This window comes from Cucurbita moschata, unplaced genomic scaffold (genome assembly GCF_002738365.1).
Source record: "Cucurbita moschata cultivar Rifu unplaced genomic scaffold, Cmos_1.0 Cmo_Scf00034, whole genome shotgun sequence".
NCBI lineage: Eukaryota > Viridiplantae > Streptophyta > Magnoliopsida > Cucurbitales > Cucurbitaceae > Cucurbita > Cucurbita moschata.
In genome coordinates, this window is record NW_019268550.1 from 1,073,162 (window position 1) to 1,088,891 (window position 15,730).

Below are 15,730 nucleotides of genomic sequence, written 5' to 3' on the forward strand. Positions count from 1 at the left end.
TTTTTTTTTTTTTTTTTGAGTTCGATAATTATGAGGCTGCGGGTAGGGATCAAACCATCGAGATGGTAATTGGTACCTCGCTCACAAATTGGTAGGCATATATGCACTTCAATAATAAATAAAAAAGGGTCGGATGAATGTATCTCAGTTGTGTTAAAAGTTCGGGTAACCTTATTTCGGAAAAAAATTATGTTCATCATATTAAAAAATCGAGAAAATTTATATTTTCGAATCCTAAAAATTTGATTGTTCGAAAATTTGTATAATAAATTTAGATTGACGTGACATGTATTATGCAGGAAAGCCGTGGACCGAAGAGGAACATAGAACGTTTTTGGCTGGTTTGAAGAAGCTCGGGAAAGGGGATTGGAGAGGGATTTCGAAGAACTTTGTAACCACGAGAACACCGACCCAAGTAGCTAGTCATGCCCAAAAATACTTTTTGAGGAAGATGCATGCAAACGAAAAGAAGAAACGTAGAGCGAGTCTTTTTGACATGCCTGAAATCAAAGTAATATTTATTTTTTCGTGCACTTGTTTAAACCGACCTCGAGTTTTGTCGAATTTTTTGTGATTATTAATGTTATTTTTAAAAAATACAGAATAATGTTCCCCAAGATTGCCAAGCTTCTGGAGAAACGTCACTGCCAAAGAACAACAGTTCTGAGAATCAACAACAGGTGAAATAGATTAAACCTTCTTGGATAATTTTCTTTAAAAAGATTAAATTTATAACCATTCTTTGTTTTTAATCTATTTTCAGTATTTTTAGTTCTGAAAAATAAAATGGTTTTTTTTTAACTGTTTTTTTTTATTTACTGAAAATAAATTTTGTTGCAGGTCAATAATTTACCAGCACAACTTATCAATCGATTCCCTCATCTTTGTTTGGATGCTCCTCAATTTGTTCCTCCGGCAACTGGATCGGCAGCCTCGGCTGCTGCAAATTTGCATGGGATTCCTTATGTGGTAAGAACCCTTTCAGAAGCTTATTTATTTATTAAATATTTGCTTTTTTTTTTTTGTTTAGCGCCACTTAATTCTAACTAATTAAGACATGTATTATCCGTAAATATGTCAAATTATATGGTTTGAATTTTCACCTGCACATATTATTCAATTAGAAAAGACACTTCTAATGGTTCGGATCGAATCATCGACTTCATTTATTTAGTAAACCATACTCGAACAACCTGATCTAATGTGATGTCCCACATTGGTTGGGAGGAGAACAAATCACCTTTTGTAAGGGTGTGGAAACCTTCTCCTAACAGACACGTTTTAAAGGCTTGAGGGGAAGCCCGAAAGGAAAAACCTAAATAGGACAATATCTGCCAGTGGTGGGTCTGGGGTGTTGCAAGTGGTATTAGAGCCAGACATCGGACGATGTGCTAGCCTTCTCGCTATTCCTCGAAGGGGGGTGGATTTAGGGGCGGTCCCACATCGATTGGAGGAAGGAAAGAGTGCCAGCGAGAACGCTGGGCTCCGAAGGGGTGGATTGTGATGTCCCACATTGGTTGGGGAGGAGAACAAATCACCCTTTAGAAGGGTATGGAAATGTTTCAGAGAAGCTCGAAAGGGAAAGCCCAAACAAGACAATATTTGCTAGAAGTGAATATAGGGCGTTACATCTAATTTAATCTAATTTATGGAAATATTTGGTTTTGGGCAGGTGGGAGTATCCCCAAATGTTCCAATACTGCCATTGGTGAATATTGGAAGAAGAGGAGGAGGAGGAGTTATGGCAATGCCAAAGAGCCCAAGGAGTCCCAACGCACCGATGGCTGGCCATCCATCAGGCATTCCTCCTTCGCCAAGAACCTCCCCAAGCAGGCCCATATTGCAGCAGTTGCAGCCGTCTGCCATAGCAGTGGCAGCCTCTAATTTCGAGGCAGATGCCCTGGAGCTCAAGATTGGGCTGCCTCAATCTCCACAGACACAAAACTTGTCATCTCAAACTTCTGGAGCAATTAGAGTTATATGAGAAGAGTAATAATAACAATACATATAAGGATATATATTTTTTTCGAAAATGTTGTGTTTTCAGATTTCTCTTCCCCCTTTTTCCAAGAAGGTTGATTAGATTAAGAAAAAGCTGTTTTTTAAAAAAAAAACAGGAACTTCACTCTTTTGCCCTCCTCTTTTACTCTACGTAATAGGTAATAGTTGCTTTGCATGACCATCTCCAATGTACAATTTGGTCATGTGCCATGTTTGCGAACATGGATCTTGTCCGTAGGTTATAACCCTCCAATATAACTGTTTCTTGCAACTTATCATGATTTTGTAATTAGAGATCCTTTTATTATTCAAATGGGAATGTATATTTTTTCTATCGACTGATTTAAACTTCTAAATATATCGCTCTACTCTATGTATTTTTCTATTGGTGTGCCGTATTAGAGTAACTATTGCCAAAAAGACAAAAAAAAAAAAAATCTATTTTGTAATTTAAATCATATTTTGGTCCCTCAAGAGGCGTGCACGTGCGAGCCGAGCCGAGACTGTGTACGCGTGCGAAGCCGGGAACGGAGCTACAGGCGCGCGCGTCTTGAGATCCGGTTGGGCCGACCACGAACGCGCCCCGTGTTCGTTTGTGGGCTGGGTCAGAGGCCGAATGTGAGGGAACCCGACCCGATTCCAACCCGTGCCTTCCTTACCCGCAAGACAGCGAAACCCTAATTTCCGTCTCCCCGATTCCGACGACGGTCACGCAGCGCAACCTTCTTCGATTCCGACGGTCAACCTTCTTCGACGCAGCGATCCCGACGTCGATGCCTTACTTCCACTCGATTCTTCCTCCGAAACAGCACTCTAACGTTCCGAGAAACCCCCAAAATACCCAGTGAACAAACCGACACGATTTCCTTTCGAACGCTCTCGGTTTTTCGATCTCTCACACACACTCGGACACAAAAAGGTAAGTTTGGAGAGAAAATTGTTTCCAGCGATGCAGAAAAGTTGTGCTTAGAGATATAAAACGGTCAAGAGACGATTCCCATTAAGGCAATAATTGTCTCGCCGGAAATCACTTCCGGCGAGAACGAATGCTGCATTTAATACAGGATTATATCATTTTTGGAAAGAAAAATAGAATCTTAATCGTTACATTATCTGTGTTTTCCTTTTTTTCTTTTTGAAATTGTTTTGACTTTGTTTTCAGGTGAAACACATGAAAGACCAACCTGAGTTACTGATACTGTATGCAACTCAAACTGGCAATGCACAAGATGCTGCAGAGAGGCTAGGCCGTGAAGCTGAGCTTAGAGGTTGTGTTGTGAGGCTTCTTTCCATGGATGAATATGATGCTGTAAGTTTTCATCTTTTCATTATCCCCTTTGTTTTGTCTAACAATTGAGATATTAGAATCTCGAAATCATAACCAATTATATGTGTACTTGTTGTTCAGTTGTGGTAAGGAAAACATAATCTCCTCAAATCTTTTTTTATTCACAAGAATTTTAACCATTGTCTCAACCCTGATGAGTAATGATAGAGTTTGTAAGGCCCAAGCAAATTTATGGATGCAAGAAGGAATGCAAGGGGCAAGTACACTCTAAATGCTTTGATAGGTATTAAATTGATTGAACTGAACTATGAAGGAAGTATTCGAGATTTAGCCGTTGAGATATAATGGTTAAATTGTTTGAATTAATCGGTAATAAGATTTCTAGAAAATTTATTGTTTGAATTTCTAACACTATATTAGGAGTTGTATTGTATTTGATTTAGCTTATCTATCAGATCTTTTGTATATCTTTGTTCAAAGCAATACTTCGCCTGCTCCAGTAACTTTCTTGTTACCATCATGGCGTGTAAAGTAATCTGCAGTTATTTATTTGTATTTAATGTTTCAGAGTTCTTTACCTCGTGAGGATGCTGTAATTTTTGTCGTCTCTACCACAGGCCAGGGTGAAACACCAGATTCCATGAGGGTAAGTGAGTTTTTATTTTTTGGGTCCCAAAAATATTCTTTCTATTATTTTGTGGTACACTTTCATCATTTTCTTTGTATCAGGGATTTTGGAGGTTCCTTCTGCAAAGAAGTTTAAATCAGTCTTGGCTCAAAGGTGTACCTTATGCTGTATTTGGATTAGGTGATTCTAGTTATCAAAAATATAATGTAATATTTCTTCTCCTTTTCTTTGGAAGTAAAATTAATTCATGCATTCCCCATTTTTTTTTTCTACGCTACGGAGTTTATTTCATTCACGCATCTCAGACGTGCTAGTCCAGAATTTGATGATTAGAAATTGATTGCCATGTAATTTTGAGGTATTACATGTTAAGGTACCTGCTAATGTACGCTACAGTTTGTTGCAAAAAAGCTTGACAAAAGACTTTCTGATTTGGGAGCAAGGGCCATTCTGGAAAGAGGCTTAGGTGATGATCAACACCATTCGGGGTAGGCTTCCTTTATTCTACTAATTTAGTTGAATGATCCTTAGAAAAAGCTATTTCTGTGTCTTTCCGTCTGATCTACCTTCCCCTTAAGTAAATCCAGCCATGATCTTCAAACCAATAGGAAGTTTCATTAGGGATTGGTTTTATTTTTGTTAGTGACAACATTTACTTGAATGTTTTCCATGTCTTTCTGTGCTAGCATTTTTCAACGATAGAAAGTTAAGTGAACTGAAAGATCAATGCTCTATGGCAGGTATGAAGCTGCTCTAGATCCTTGGATGTTATCATTGTGGAGCTCGTTGAGTGATACTAATCCAATGTTTTTCCCGAAAGGCATTGATTTTATGTTTTCGAGCGACACATTAATTGATCAATCAAGCATCCAAGTTGCCTATCACAATGTGGGGAAGTTGAATTCACAATTAACCTCAGGTACACTAGTTTCTTGAATATTCATAATGAAGAGTGCAATAAAACGACAATTGTATCCTTTCATTTTTGTTAATGAAAGTTTGATTTTTTATCCAAAACGCGTAATGCAATGGAATAACAATTGATGAAGATGAATTTTCTACTTCTGGTCCTCTGTCCTGGTTCAGTTAACATACCATGTAAAAAATGGAGAATTCAGATGTTGGCTTTAATGGCAGATTTAGATTTTACTAAGCGAACAAATAGTGGATAAAAAGATGGCTATAGGTTCTGGACTTTGTTTACTGATATTTGATCAGTTCAGCATCTACTTGTGTTTCTAGTTTATTTTGAGATAAATACACTTTTGGTCCCTAAGACTTGATTTAGATTATATTTGGGTTCATGAGGTTTTGTACTAACTCAAGCCCACCACTAGCAGATATTGTCCTCTTTGGGTTTTTCCTTCCGGGCTTCCCCTCTAGGTTTTAAAACGCGTCTGCTAGGGAGGGGTTTCTATACCCTCATAAGGAATGTTTTGTTCTCCTCTCCAACCAACGTGGGATCTCACAATCCACCCCCTTAGGGTCCCAGCTCCTTGTTAGCACACCGCCTAGAACTTGGCTCTGATACCATTTGTAATAACCCAAGCCCACTGCTAGCAAATATTGTCCTCTTTGGGCTTTCCCTTCCGAGCTTCCCCTCAAGGTTCTAAAATGCGTCTGCTAGAGAGAGGTTTCCACCCTTATAAGGAATGCTTCGTTCCCCTCTCTAACCAATATGGGATCTCACAAGTTTCAAACTCGACATTTCAACCTTCTAAATTTGGAATAATCTCTTTTTGGGGTCTTGTTGTTAGCATTCTTGGTTTTTGTTGTCAACTTTCAATCAATTAACGTCAAGTTGATGACAAGGAGCAAAAATGGTATTTGAAGCCTTTAAACCCAAATGCAATATATAAGTCAAACCTTGGGGAACAGAAGTGTATTTTTTCTTTTTATTCCTTGAATGATATTCTTCTAATTGTTTATACAATTAATGTGATACTAATTTATCTTTTAGTAGCCTTCATACAATTTATTGACCACTTGATATTCCTTGTGTCTCTTAGATTTGAAGAACATGGAGATGCAAATTGAGAGGGCTCGCTTGATGTCTCCAGGAAAATTTTCTCATGGAAAGAAAAAACCTGATTGCCTTCTTAATATGGTATTAAATCTTCGCTAATCGATCGTATTATTTTACCTCAAATTCTGACATCAGTCAATATATATATAGATATAGATTTTTTTGTATATGGTTGTGATGCAAGAGCAATGGGTATCATGGGATGGAAGCTGAGTTCAGGTTTGAACCTTTGTGAACCAGTTTTTCATTTCCCCTATCAAGGTGATTGTCGATAGCTTCCTGATAACCATAATTCGCATTTTCTAAACTTCTTTGCAAAACCCACAAAATTCTTGATGAGGAAAAACTTGGCATGTCTTGTGGTGTGATTGATTAAGTGAACAGAATTGGGAACTCGAGATATAGTTTGCTAGCTTTGTAGTATCATACATGTGAGTATCTTACTGAACATAACTTTTATATTTATGAGTATTTGGCTCAGTTTGCGTACTCCTCAATGGTTCTCACAAGGCAACCACTTAGACAAAGAAATCAAAAAATGTAAAGTACATAATGTGAGACCCCAATAGTAAATACTTATATTATGTTATGAAGGGCAGAGAAGGAATTCGCTATGCCACTAGTCTCTAAATGTTGTATGGAAGTATAAATATATTTTGTGATGTTTGATGTTAGAGTTTAGGGTTTAGTTATATGATGTCTGATGTTGTGTACGTTATGTTTTGTGTCATTAGCTTAGGAGCTATGGTTGTAAGGAGGATTAGACCCCTTCTTAAATTGGTGGTTTTGTGTATTGTGCTTTTGGAACGATCAGCAGGAGAAACCTTACAAAGTGGTATACGGGTCATCTTCCTTGGAAGGCTGGGGAAGACATGTAACAGCCCAAATCCAAGCCCACTGCCCGTAGATATTGTCCTTTTTGGATTTTTCCTTTCGAGTTTCCCCTCAAGGTTCTTAAAATGCGTCTCCTAGGGAGAAGTTTCCACACCCTTATAAGAAACGTTTCGTTCCCCTCTCCAACCGATGTGGGATCTCACAATCCACTCCCTTGGGAGCCAGCGTCCTCGCTGACACATCGCCTGGTGTTTGGCTCTGATACCATTTGTAACAGCCGAAGCTCACCGCTAGCAGATACTGTCCTCTTTAAGTTTTCCCTTTCAGGCTTCCCCTCAAGGATTTTAAAATGCGTCTCCTAGGGAGAGGTTTCCACACGCTTATAAGGAATGTTTTGTCGCCTCTCTAACCAAAGAATATTACATCTCGTACTTTCTTTGTCTCAGTTCTGTGGAATAGAAATTTCATTTTTATTTTGAGAGTTGTTAGCAATATTTCCTTTTCATATTATAAATTCTCATTTTTCTTTTTTCATGTAGATAAAAAATCAGCGTTTGAGTAAAGTAGGCTCTGGAAAGGACGTGCGCCACTTTGAATTTGAATTTGTTTCTTCTGTAAGTTGGTAATTTCCAATTTTTCATTACTTATTTTTCATTGTTTTTTTTATGTAACTCAGTGATTGCATTTTGAACTAATTTTAGGTAATAGAATATGAAGTTGGTGATGTCCTCGAGGTTCTTCCCAGTCAGAACCCTGCTGCTGTAAATGATTTCATACAACGTTGCAATTTGGACCCTGAATCATTTATTACGGTAAGTTTGGTTTATCAATTTGTAAATTCTTGAATCAGCTTATTTCATTTTTTTTTTTTTGGGAAATACTCAAAGATTCTATTTTCATTGTGTGTGATATACTTGTGCTAGAAAATAGGTAGTACAGCGGTTTTATCTGTAGCTGTTATCTTTTTCAAATACATTACGGATTTGTAACAGCCCAAGCCCACCGCTTGTAGATATTGTTCTCTTTGGGCTTTCCCTTTCGGGCTTCTTCTCAAAGTTTTTAAAACGCGTCTGCTAGATAGAGAGTTCCACACCTTTATAAATAATGTTTCGCTTCTCCTCCCCAACCGATGTGGGATCTCACAATCCACCTCCCTTCGGTGTCCAGCGTCCTTGATGGCACACCGCCTTGTGTCCACCCCCCTTCGGGGCTCAGCCACCTTGCTGGCACATCGTATGGTGTTTAGCTCTGATACCATTTGTAACAGTCCAAGCCCACCGCTAGCAAATTGTCCTTTTTTTACTTTCCCTCAAGGTTTTTAGAACGCGTCTGCAAGGGAGAGGTTTTCACACCCTTATGAAGATTGTTTTGTTCTCCTCCCCAACCGATGTGCAATAAACAAAGAAAGTTTACGTTTCTACGAGGCCTACTCTGTCGACATTAATCTTTAACATTATATGAAGGTTGCTGTATTAAATCTTCTACTTACCAAATAACACTTCTAATTTCAGATTTCTCCCAGAAATAGGCGCAAACAGGATCCCATCCCAACTGCTACCCAAATGGTTCCTATCAAATTGAAAACTTTTATTGAACTGACCATGGATATTGCATCAGCTTCTCCTCGACGCTATTTTTTCGAGGCAAGTCCTTCGAACCTCTTCATTTTTTCATTTCTCTCATTTTATTTTTAGGGTGTTCAGATGAAATTACAACCTTGCTTCTGTTTTATTTATTCATTTATATTCCCAAACATAATTTTTCTCGCAGGTTATGAGTTACTATGCAACAGCTCCACATGAAAAGGAAAGACTTCAATATTTTGCGTCGCCTGAAGGAAGAGATGATTTATATCAGTACAATCAAAAGGAACGAAGAAGTGTTCTTGAGGTGATTCCAAACATTTAAGTAAATGCATGCTGCCCCAAATATTTGTGCTACATTTTTCTTTTAGCTTAAGATATAATACCCAATAGAGAGCTAGAAGATGAAATTATCCCATTTACTTGTCTTGGTAATACTACAGGTATTAGAAGATTTCCCTTCTGTGAAAATGCCATTTGATTGGTTGGTTCAGTTGGTTCCTCCATTGAAAACAAGATCATTCTCCATATCTTCTTCCCCTTTAGCTCACCCGAATCAGGTGCACTTAACCGTAAACGTAGTATCTTGGACGACACCATATAAAAGGAATCGGTTGGGTCTTTGCTCGAGTTGGCTTGCTGGACTTGATCCCGAACAATGTACGTAGAATAGAATTCGGCATTCGTTATTTACGTAGCACTGAATTTGATTTACTTGATGTGTATATGGATATGTTTGATACAGGCGTTTGTATTCCGGTGTGGTTCCATAAGGGTTCGCTTCCCGCTCCATCCCCATCTCTTCCTTTGATTCTCGTTGGACCCGGAACAGGTTGTGCACCCTTCAGAGGATTTGTAGAGGAAAGGTCCATGGAGAATCCCTCCATGTCAACTGCTCCAGTTTTGTTTTTCTTCGGTTGTCGAAATGAGGACAACGACTTCCTATATCGAGATTTCTGGTTATCGCATTCGAAACATCATGGAGTACTATCAGAGGAGAAAGGTGGAGGCTTTTATGTCGCGTTTTCCAGAGATCAACCGCGGAAGGTTTACGTGCAACATAAGATGCTTGAACAGAGTCAAAGGATTTGGAACATGCTTAAGGATGGTGCTGCTGTATATGTTGCAGGCTCTTCCACAAAAATGCCTGCAGATGTATGGTCAACTTTCGAGGAAATTATATCGAGAGAAACTCGGGTTCCACGGGAATCTGCTGTAAGGTGGCTAAGGGCGTTGGAGAAGGCTGGTAAATACCATGTTGAAGCTTGGTCTTGACCGAGAAGAGAAGGCGAGAAGCTTGACATGGAAGATCATATTTTATGAAAATCGAACTTTCTTTGAGAAAAGATGAAAGAATACATAGACATAACGTGGGAATTTGTTGTACTTCATCTTATATTCTTTTGAATGCTATAATCAAAATGGACTATTGTGAATCCGTATACCATAAAGAAAATATAAATCTTTATTCTTGTGAATATGCGCTAATTACATTTGAATTATATTCATTTTGGCAACTGACCCTGAATTAGAAAAGAATAGTGTAGTGAAATTTTAATGCATAGAATAATGGTGTATTAGAAATCATTGTGGGTGTGCTGCCCGGGGTCTCCATGTTACTATTGTGGCCGCTGGAATTCAAGCCTAGGGCTCCACGACCACATCTGGCCGCTGGAATTCAAGCCTAGGGCTCCACGACCACATCGTGAAATTCTCACCACAAATTACAGTCAAACAATAAATATTTATAATTCTCACCACAAATTACAGTCAAACAATAAATATTTATGTTAAATGAGTGAGATTAATTTAAAATTTATAAAATGAAGTAACTAAAATCAAGTACTAAAATCAAGTATGGCTTGAGATTGTAAGATAATTGTGATGGCAGATCCGAGCCCTTATTAAAGACTAAAAAGTAAAGACCACAACGTTGAATTCTCACCCCAAACTACAGCCAAACAATAAATATTTATATTAAATGAGTGAGATTAATTTAAAATTTATAAAATAAAGTAACTAAAATCAAGTATGGCTTGACATTGTAAGATAATTGTGATGGCAGATCCGAGCCCTTATGAAAGACTAAAAAAGTAAAATTGTGGCTGCTGGGATTCGAGCCCAGGTCTCCACGGCCACAACGTGGAATTCTCACCACTAAACTACAGCCACACAATTAATATTATGATTAAATGAGCGAGATTAATTTAAAAAATTTAAAATAAAGTATCTAAAACCAAATATGCCATGAAAATTAAGATTAAAAAGTAAGATTGTGGCTGAATTCACACTGGGAATACTCACCGCTAAACTACAACCACACAATTAAGATTAATATTAAATATTAAATGAGCGAGATTAATTTAAAATTTATAAATTAAAGCAACATATTAATTTAATAAAACCAAACATTGCATAAAATTCTGACCATTAAACTACCGGAATAAAACTAAGCTAAAGAGTACAGTAATAAGCTGAACATTGAATACATTAACTGGGCATCTTCAAAAGTTGCGCAAACAAGACAGACTTTAACTATAGAGTATACATATTAAGACCACTTTTCCTTTCCTTTCCTTTAACGATCAATCATTTAAAACGGCTGGAAGACAATTTTGAACAGGCAAATTTCGTTCATTGAGAGATGTATACATCCAATGTGATTCAAGTTCATAAATTCAGTATCATTAGAAAAAAATCAGCAATTTAATTTAAACAAACCATATATGAATGTGATCAACATGACTTGAATCACATTGGATGATGTTAAACAATAACCACAAGCAAAGTATACAAGTGATGTGCATTACCGTCTAAAAGCGTTGGCTTCAATCTCAGATTTACCCTGTGAATAGTATGTCCTCCGACGAATACTCTCCTCGATCGTTGAGCTTCCTCCCTTCTCGGCACTATACATGCGTTTCTGAGCAGTGTCTAAGAAATTTCGACTCGAGGGCACTGCATTTTGTTCGGCTTCCAGTGCATCATCCTCGGCTGCCTTCTTCAAACGCCTCCATCTTTGCTCTTCATGGAACTCAGCATCCTGCTGCATCTCACGCAGCCTGGCTGCACGCTCTTCTTCTGAAAGCTTGGTAGCAGGCCTACGATGCTTATGGCGTGGCTCGAAAGGAGTATTAGAAGCATTCGGTTCATAAGTTCTTGATTCCCCCACTCTTCTACTGTCCTTTTCATTGTGAGTATAAGAATCTCTGTATCTCTTTGAACTGTCATGATGTCTCTCTTCTGCATAATAATCATGAGGATTGCTTTTGGGCGTCTTTCGATCTGACTGATCATATTTTGAGCCACTATCACGATCCCTCTCATTCATATAATCAGTTTTGCTTCTTCTATCTTCTGAATAAGAACGAACATCACGTTTTGAACTCTTGTCACGATCATGATTCCTTCTCTTCCTTCTCTGCCTCTCAGGGCTGGCACTTTCAGAATCATACTCCCTTCCCGGAGGAGAATCTTTACGACGTTTTGATTTACTATGGCAATGCTTCTTCCGTTCTCCTTCGTCATCAGGATTCTTGGCCTTGTGTTTTTCCACTTCAACCTAATAATTTTTAAAGAAGAAAACACCTCAGATCTATTCTTCAAGTCAAACAAGGGAAAGAGCTTGCAGATAATACGATCATGAGATAAACAGAGATTCTATTACAAGAATGAAAATTATTGTACCGGAACATTCTTGATGTGGCAGTTCATTATTTGTCAGGGGAATTGTTTAACACAAGTGATAAGGAATCAACGGGAAATCTCTTATTCCTTATCATTTGATATCAGAACTTTAGGCTCAAGATCGGATATATATTTCCTTTGAGGTTATATAGAACCATGTATGTTGTATTTGTAAGGAGACTCAGCAAATGTAGTAAAATGAGCATTTGTGCTTTCCTTTAGCAAATGACTAAGTTTTCTTGCAATTCTATGTAGTTTAGATGGCATGTTTAGAATCATTCAAATTAGACATGATCGATCTTGCTTGTGGAGTGATTCGAATCTCAAACAAGTGTTCTTACCTTGAGATATTCAATCAACAAGGTAATACGAATCTTATTTCCTTCTTAGTGATTCCTTATCATTTGGTATCAAAGTTTTTTCTTGGATTGATTTCTTATCAACAAGCTTCCACTTTTGCCACAATTGACTAGCCATGAAGATATACCGAAAGAAACTTTCTGATCATAGATTCATCTTTAGCTCCTATCGACAGGGCGAGAAATGCAGAGAAATCCATTACATCAACTCAAAAGAAAAACTTGGAATTTAGATAAGCCACCAGCTTTCTCTACCACAAAGTGTCCATGGACATAGTTCAGAAACTTTCTCAAGAAAATAATGAATGGAAAAAGGATATTTCAATATAATTTCCATAGCCCGTGTTAGGACAGTAAAAGTTCTAGAACTTAATAGTGGTTAAAGGGATGTAAGGAGAAGAAAAAAGCATTAAGGAAAAAATGAACTTACAGTCTTGCGAATCATAGCCATCTGAATAGGATTGTTCTTTACGCGTGCAAGAGCTTATTGCTCACGCTGCCGAATGATGAGCAAGGGATCAGAATGGAGCTTCCTCCATGCGTCATTTGCAGAATGAGGCTTATCCTCAAACAGAGCACCGGGGGCAGCGGCTTCCTGCAGAAACAACACAAGGAAACAACAATCATAATTGAGCACCACGAAGAGATAGCCAAAGCACACAAATTGCCAAAGCACACAAATTAACAGCGAGTGCAACAGTACCTTGGAACTAGATGGTTCAGGGGCAGCCGCAGCAGTAGATGTAGTAGTAGGTAGAGTTTCGAGGCTCTTAAATCCATCGGAATTGCTACCTTTCCCGACTGCCAAACCCGATTCATAAAGAAAATCCAATCTTTCCTGCTTCCTGGAACGCCATATAGTCCAAAATTTAAATATTGCTCAAACCAATCGAACTACTTAAGCCCTAACCATCGCCTTGGCGCTAACCCTAATCTACGCAACGTTTTCAATCCTCATCTATTCAGAGATCGAATCGGATTTGAAACTTACAGACTATGAATCAAATGCATAATTAAAACTGTTAACAACAATATAGAAGATAAAACATACGGAACGAGGCCGGCCTGTTCTTGGAGAAGACGAAACTCTTGACGCTCCTTCTCCTCATGGATTTGCTTGCGGAGTTCGTCCAACTTCTTCTGCTCGGCCTCATGCTTTTGCTCCGCCTTCCACACGTTCTCTATATTCCGGAGACTGCCAGTGTGCCATCCTTTCTTGTTCAAGAACTTCAATGCCATGTCTCGAATCAAGTTTCAAACTGAGGATCAGATTTTCCGCCACCGGCGCGGTGGTTTTGTGGGGAAGAATCCGATTTTCTGATTGGGAATCGGACGGTCGCCGCCGCCACTTCTTCTCGCGCGCAATTTCATGGCCCAATAGTAATCTTGACCGAGGCCCAAGATAAGAAGGAAAGGATTTTTTTTTTTTTTTTTTTTTTTTAGTTTATAAAGGCTTAACTTTTTCAATAAAAAAAAATATTTACACTTTTTATAATCTAAAAAATTAACTGATATTTAAAGTTTGAACCTAAAATTAAGAATAAAGTTTTGCTAATGATGATAATAATAAATAAATTAAATTATAGTTTTCATCCTTAAATTTTAAAAATATATTATTCCATTCTTAGTTTTGCCGCTAAAATTCTAAAAAAAAATTAAATTTTATGTTTATATAATCGTGAGCAATTTAACCATTTTTTAAATTATCAAATATAAAATTTTGAAAGCCTTGTATTAATTAAGATATAAAATTTAATTTTATATTTAATAACTCAGTTTAATTTTTTATATATATATATATATATTTTAAAAATAAGAGATTCATTGAACTAAAAAATCTGTCAAGTTCAGTTTACACGTAAAAAAAAAAAAAGTATAATTCTTAAAATTTGAAGTCGGTGTAAATTAACAATTTGTTTTTTCTTCTGGGAAAGCGAATGGATTAATTTGTTGGATTAGTGGAATGCTTTAAGTTATAGAAACGGGGAAATTTCCTTTCATTTTCCAGGAAATTCAATGCTGGGAAGGAAAGATTCCAGGGAGAAGAATTCGAATTCTACCTGCGTCATGATCTTCACTTACCTGGATTTGAGATGAACCAGAAAAAAAGGTGCAGAGAAGCAAAACGAGCGGAATCACATGAACGGCAGATTCGGCGAACTTGACTCGCGCTTTCTCTCGCTTCATCATCTCGGCGACCGGATCATTTATTGGCAGCTCATTGCCGTCAAAGGACGACCACAATCGCGACCCCTGCCCTGACTTCGAGGACGGGGCCGAATGCGAGTAGTATTTATTGGAGAATCGGTTCCAAGAGCTCGTTGATCGGTACATTTTTCTCTTTTCTGTAAATTTCTCTTTCGCGATGAGGAGAGAATGATACTGAATGTGTGTCGGTGCGCAAGATATGGTGGTAAAGACAGGAGAGAATAATCGGCTTCTGAATTGCAACTAATCTTTTTGATAAATGTCCTGACTGATGGTCGAGCACATCAATTGGTAATTAACTTGACTTCTCTCGAATCTGACTTTGTCTAAGTTTTTCACATTCACTTACTCGTGATAAAATTATATAATCTATGCGTATATACTACAAAACGTATAGGAGTCGAAATTCAAATATCTGATATCTAATCTCTCAGCTGACGAATGCTTGACTATCTAAGCAACATTCAAGTTGTGCTTCAGGTATGACATAAATCATGTCGATTTGTACTCTTTTTTTTTTCTTTTCGAGTTCAACAATAGCTGAACAGGAATAGAACATTCATCTTTGACAGGATAACTAATATCTTACTACTAAGTAATGTTTGAATCGTTGTTAATTGACTGAACTTAGAGTATGTTTGGATCGACTTTCTAAGTGTTTAAAGAAGCGTTTCTAAGTGATTTTATAATCTCTTAAAACGTTAATCGATTCTTACTCTAGAAGTTTAGAGAGTAGATGCTTAATTATTCAAATTATAACATTCATTTGATATGAATTGAAAACAAGAAAGGAAAAAATTGAAAGTCATGTGCAGATGCATATGAAAAATAATCTAGTATATATATTAAGAAAGAGAGCAAACACTACATATAACATGTGGTGAAAACAGAAGCATTAAAAAAAACATATAAACCCTTGAGACAATCCCAGTCACAATCTCAGACCCCCATAAAAAATAGCGCTGTTATTGGGCGCACACAAGAAAAGGGAGGAAAAGTTGTTTGATCCTATGCTACCAATCGCTGAAGAGAAAAACTCTTTTTTTTTTTTTTTTTTTTCTTTTTTGTCTTCCTTTCTTCCTTATGCAACCTACTTTTATTGTAATTAGTATATTA

The 15,730-nt window shown here is 37.5% G+C and overlaps 3 protein-coding genes and 1 non-coding gene across 5 annotated transcripts in view; 2 read left to right on the forward strand and 2 right to left on the reverse strand.

The window, feature by feature from the left end:
* LOC111430782 (probable transcription factor At5g61620) overlaps positions 1-2,280 on the forward strand; it is a 3,051-nt gene extending 771 nt beyond the window's left edge. The window contains exons 2-5 of the mRNA XM_023067189.1: positions 300-511; positions 603-680; positions 841-969; positions 1,673-2,280. Coding sequence (XP_022922957.1) covers positions 300-511; positions 603-680; positions 841-969; positions 1,673-1,984 — 731 coding nt within the window. The 3' untranslated portion in view covers positions 1,985-2,280. The remainder of the gene's footprint in view (positions 1-299; positions 512-602; positions 681-840; positions 970-1,672) is intronic.
* Positions 2,281-2,629: 349 nt separating this feature from the next.
* LOC111430541 (NADPH-dependent diflavin oxidoreductase 1) lies at positions 2,630-9,797 on the forward strand. 2 transcript variants are annotated; one of them, XM_023066804.1, is made up of 13 exons: positions 2,630-2,920; positions 3,164-3,310; positions 3,858-3,935; positions 4,019-4,123; positions 4,314-4,405; positions 4,658-4,836; positions 5,927-6,024; positions 7,317-7,391; positions 7,479-7,589; positions 8,289-8,420; positions 8,548-8,667; positions 8,804-9,020; positions 9,106-9,797. In XM_023066804.1, exons 2-13 carry the CDS (start codon positions 3,173-3,175, stop codon positions 9,633-9,635), a joined length of 1,875 nt encoding a protein of 624 aa, XP_022922572.1. In that variant the 5' UTR covers positions 2,630-2,920; positions 3,164-3,172; the 3' UTR covers positions 9,636-9,797. The 2 variants fall into 2 exon arrangements, with proteins under 2 accessions (XP_022922572.1, XP_022922574.1); XM_023066806.1 differs by lacking the exons at positions 2,630-2,920; positions 3,164-3,310; positions 3,858-3,935 and having other exon boundaries at positions 4,027-4,123; positions 4,291-4,405.
* A 663-nt stretch (positions 9,798-10,460) lies between these two features.
* Positions 10,461-10,532, reverse strand: TRNAH-GUG. The gene has a single exon. It is a non-coding gene; the product is annotated as a tRNA-His (tRNA).
* Positions 10,533-10,997: 465 nt separating this feature from the next.
* LOC111430542 (pre-mRNA-splicing factor CWC25 homolog) lies at positions 10,998-13,802 on the reverse strand. Its single transcript, XM_023066807.1, is given in 4 exon segments — positions 10,998-11,922; positions 12,837-13,001; positions 13,110-13,251; positions 13,458-13,802. Coding segments are annotated over 4 exon segments (1,251 nt in total). The 5' UTR covers positions 13,646-13,802; the 3' UTR covers positions 10,998-11,166.
* Between the last annotated feature and the right edge of the window lie 1,928 nt (positions 13,803-15,730).

Excerpts from the sequence above, each read along its gene's own strand:
- LOC111430541 (XM_023066804.1), top strand. The coding sequence starts at position 3,173 with ATGAAAGACCAACCTGAGTTACTGATACTGTATGCAACTCAAACTGGC. Across the intron at positions 7,392-7,478 it reads AATTTGAATTTGTTTCTTCT|GTAATAGAATATGAAGTTGG; the intron begins GTAAGTTGGTAA and ends AACTAATTTTAG. Across the intron at positions 9,021-9,105 it reads TGGACTTGATCCCGAACAAT|GCGTTTGTATTCCGGTGTGG; the intron begins GTACGTAGAATA and ends TGTTTGATACAG.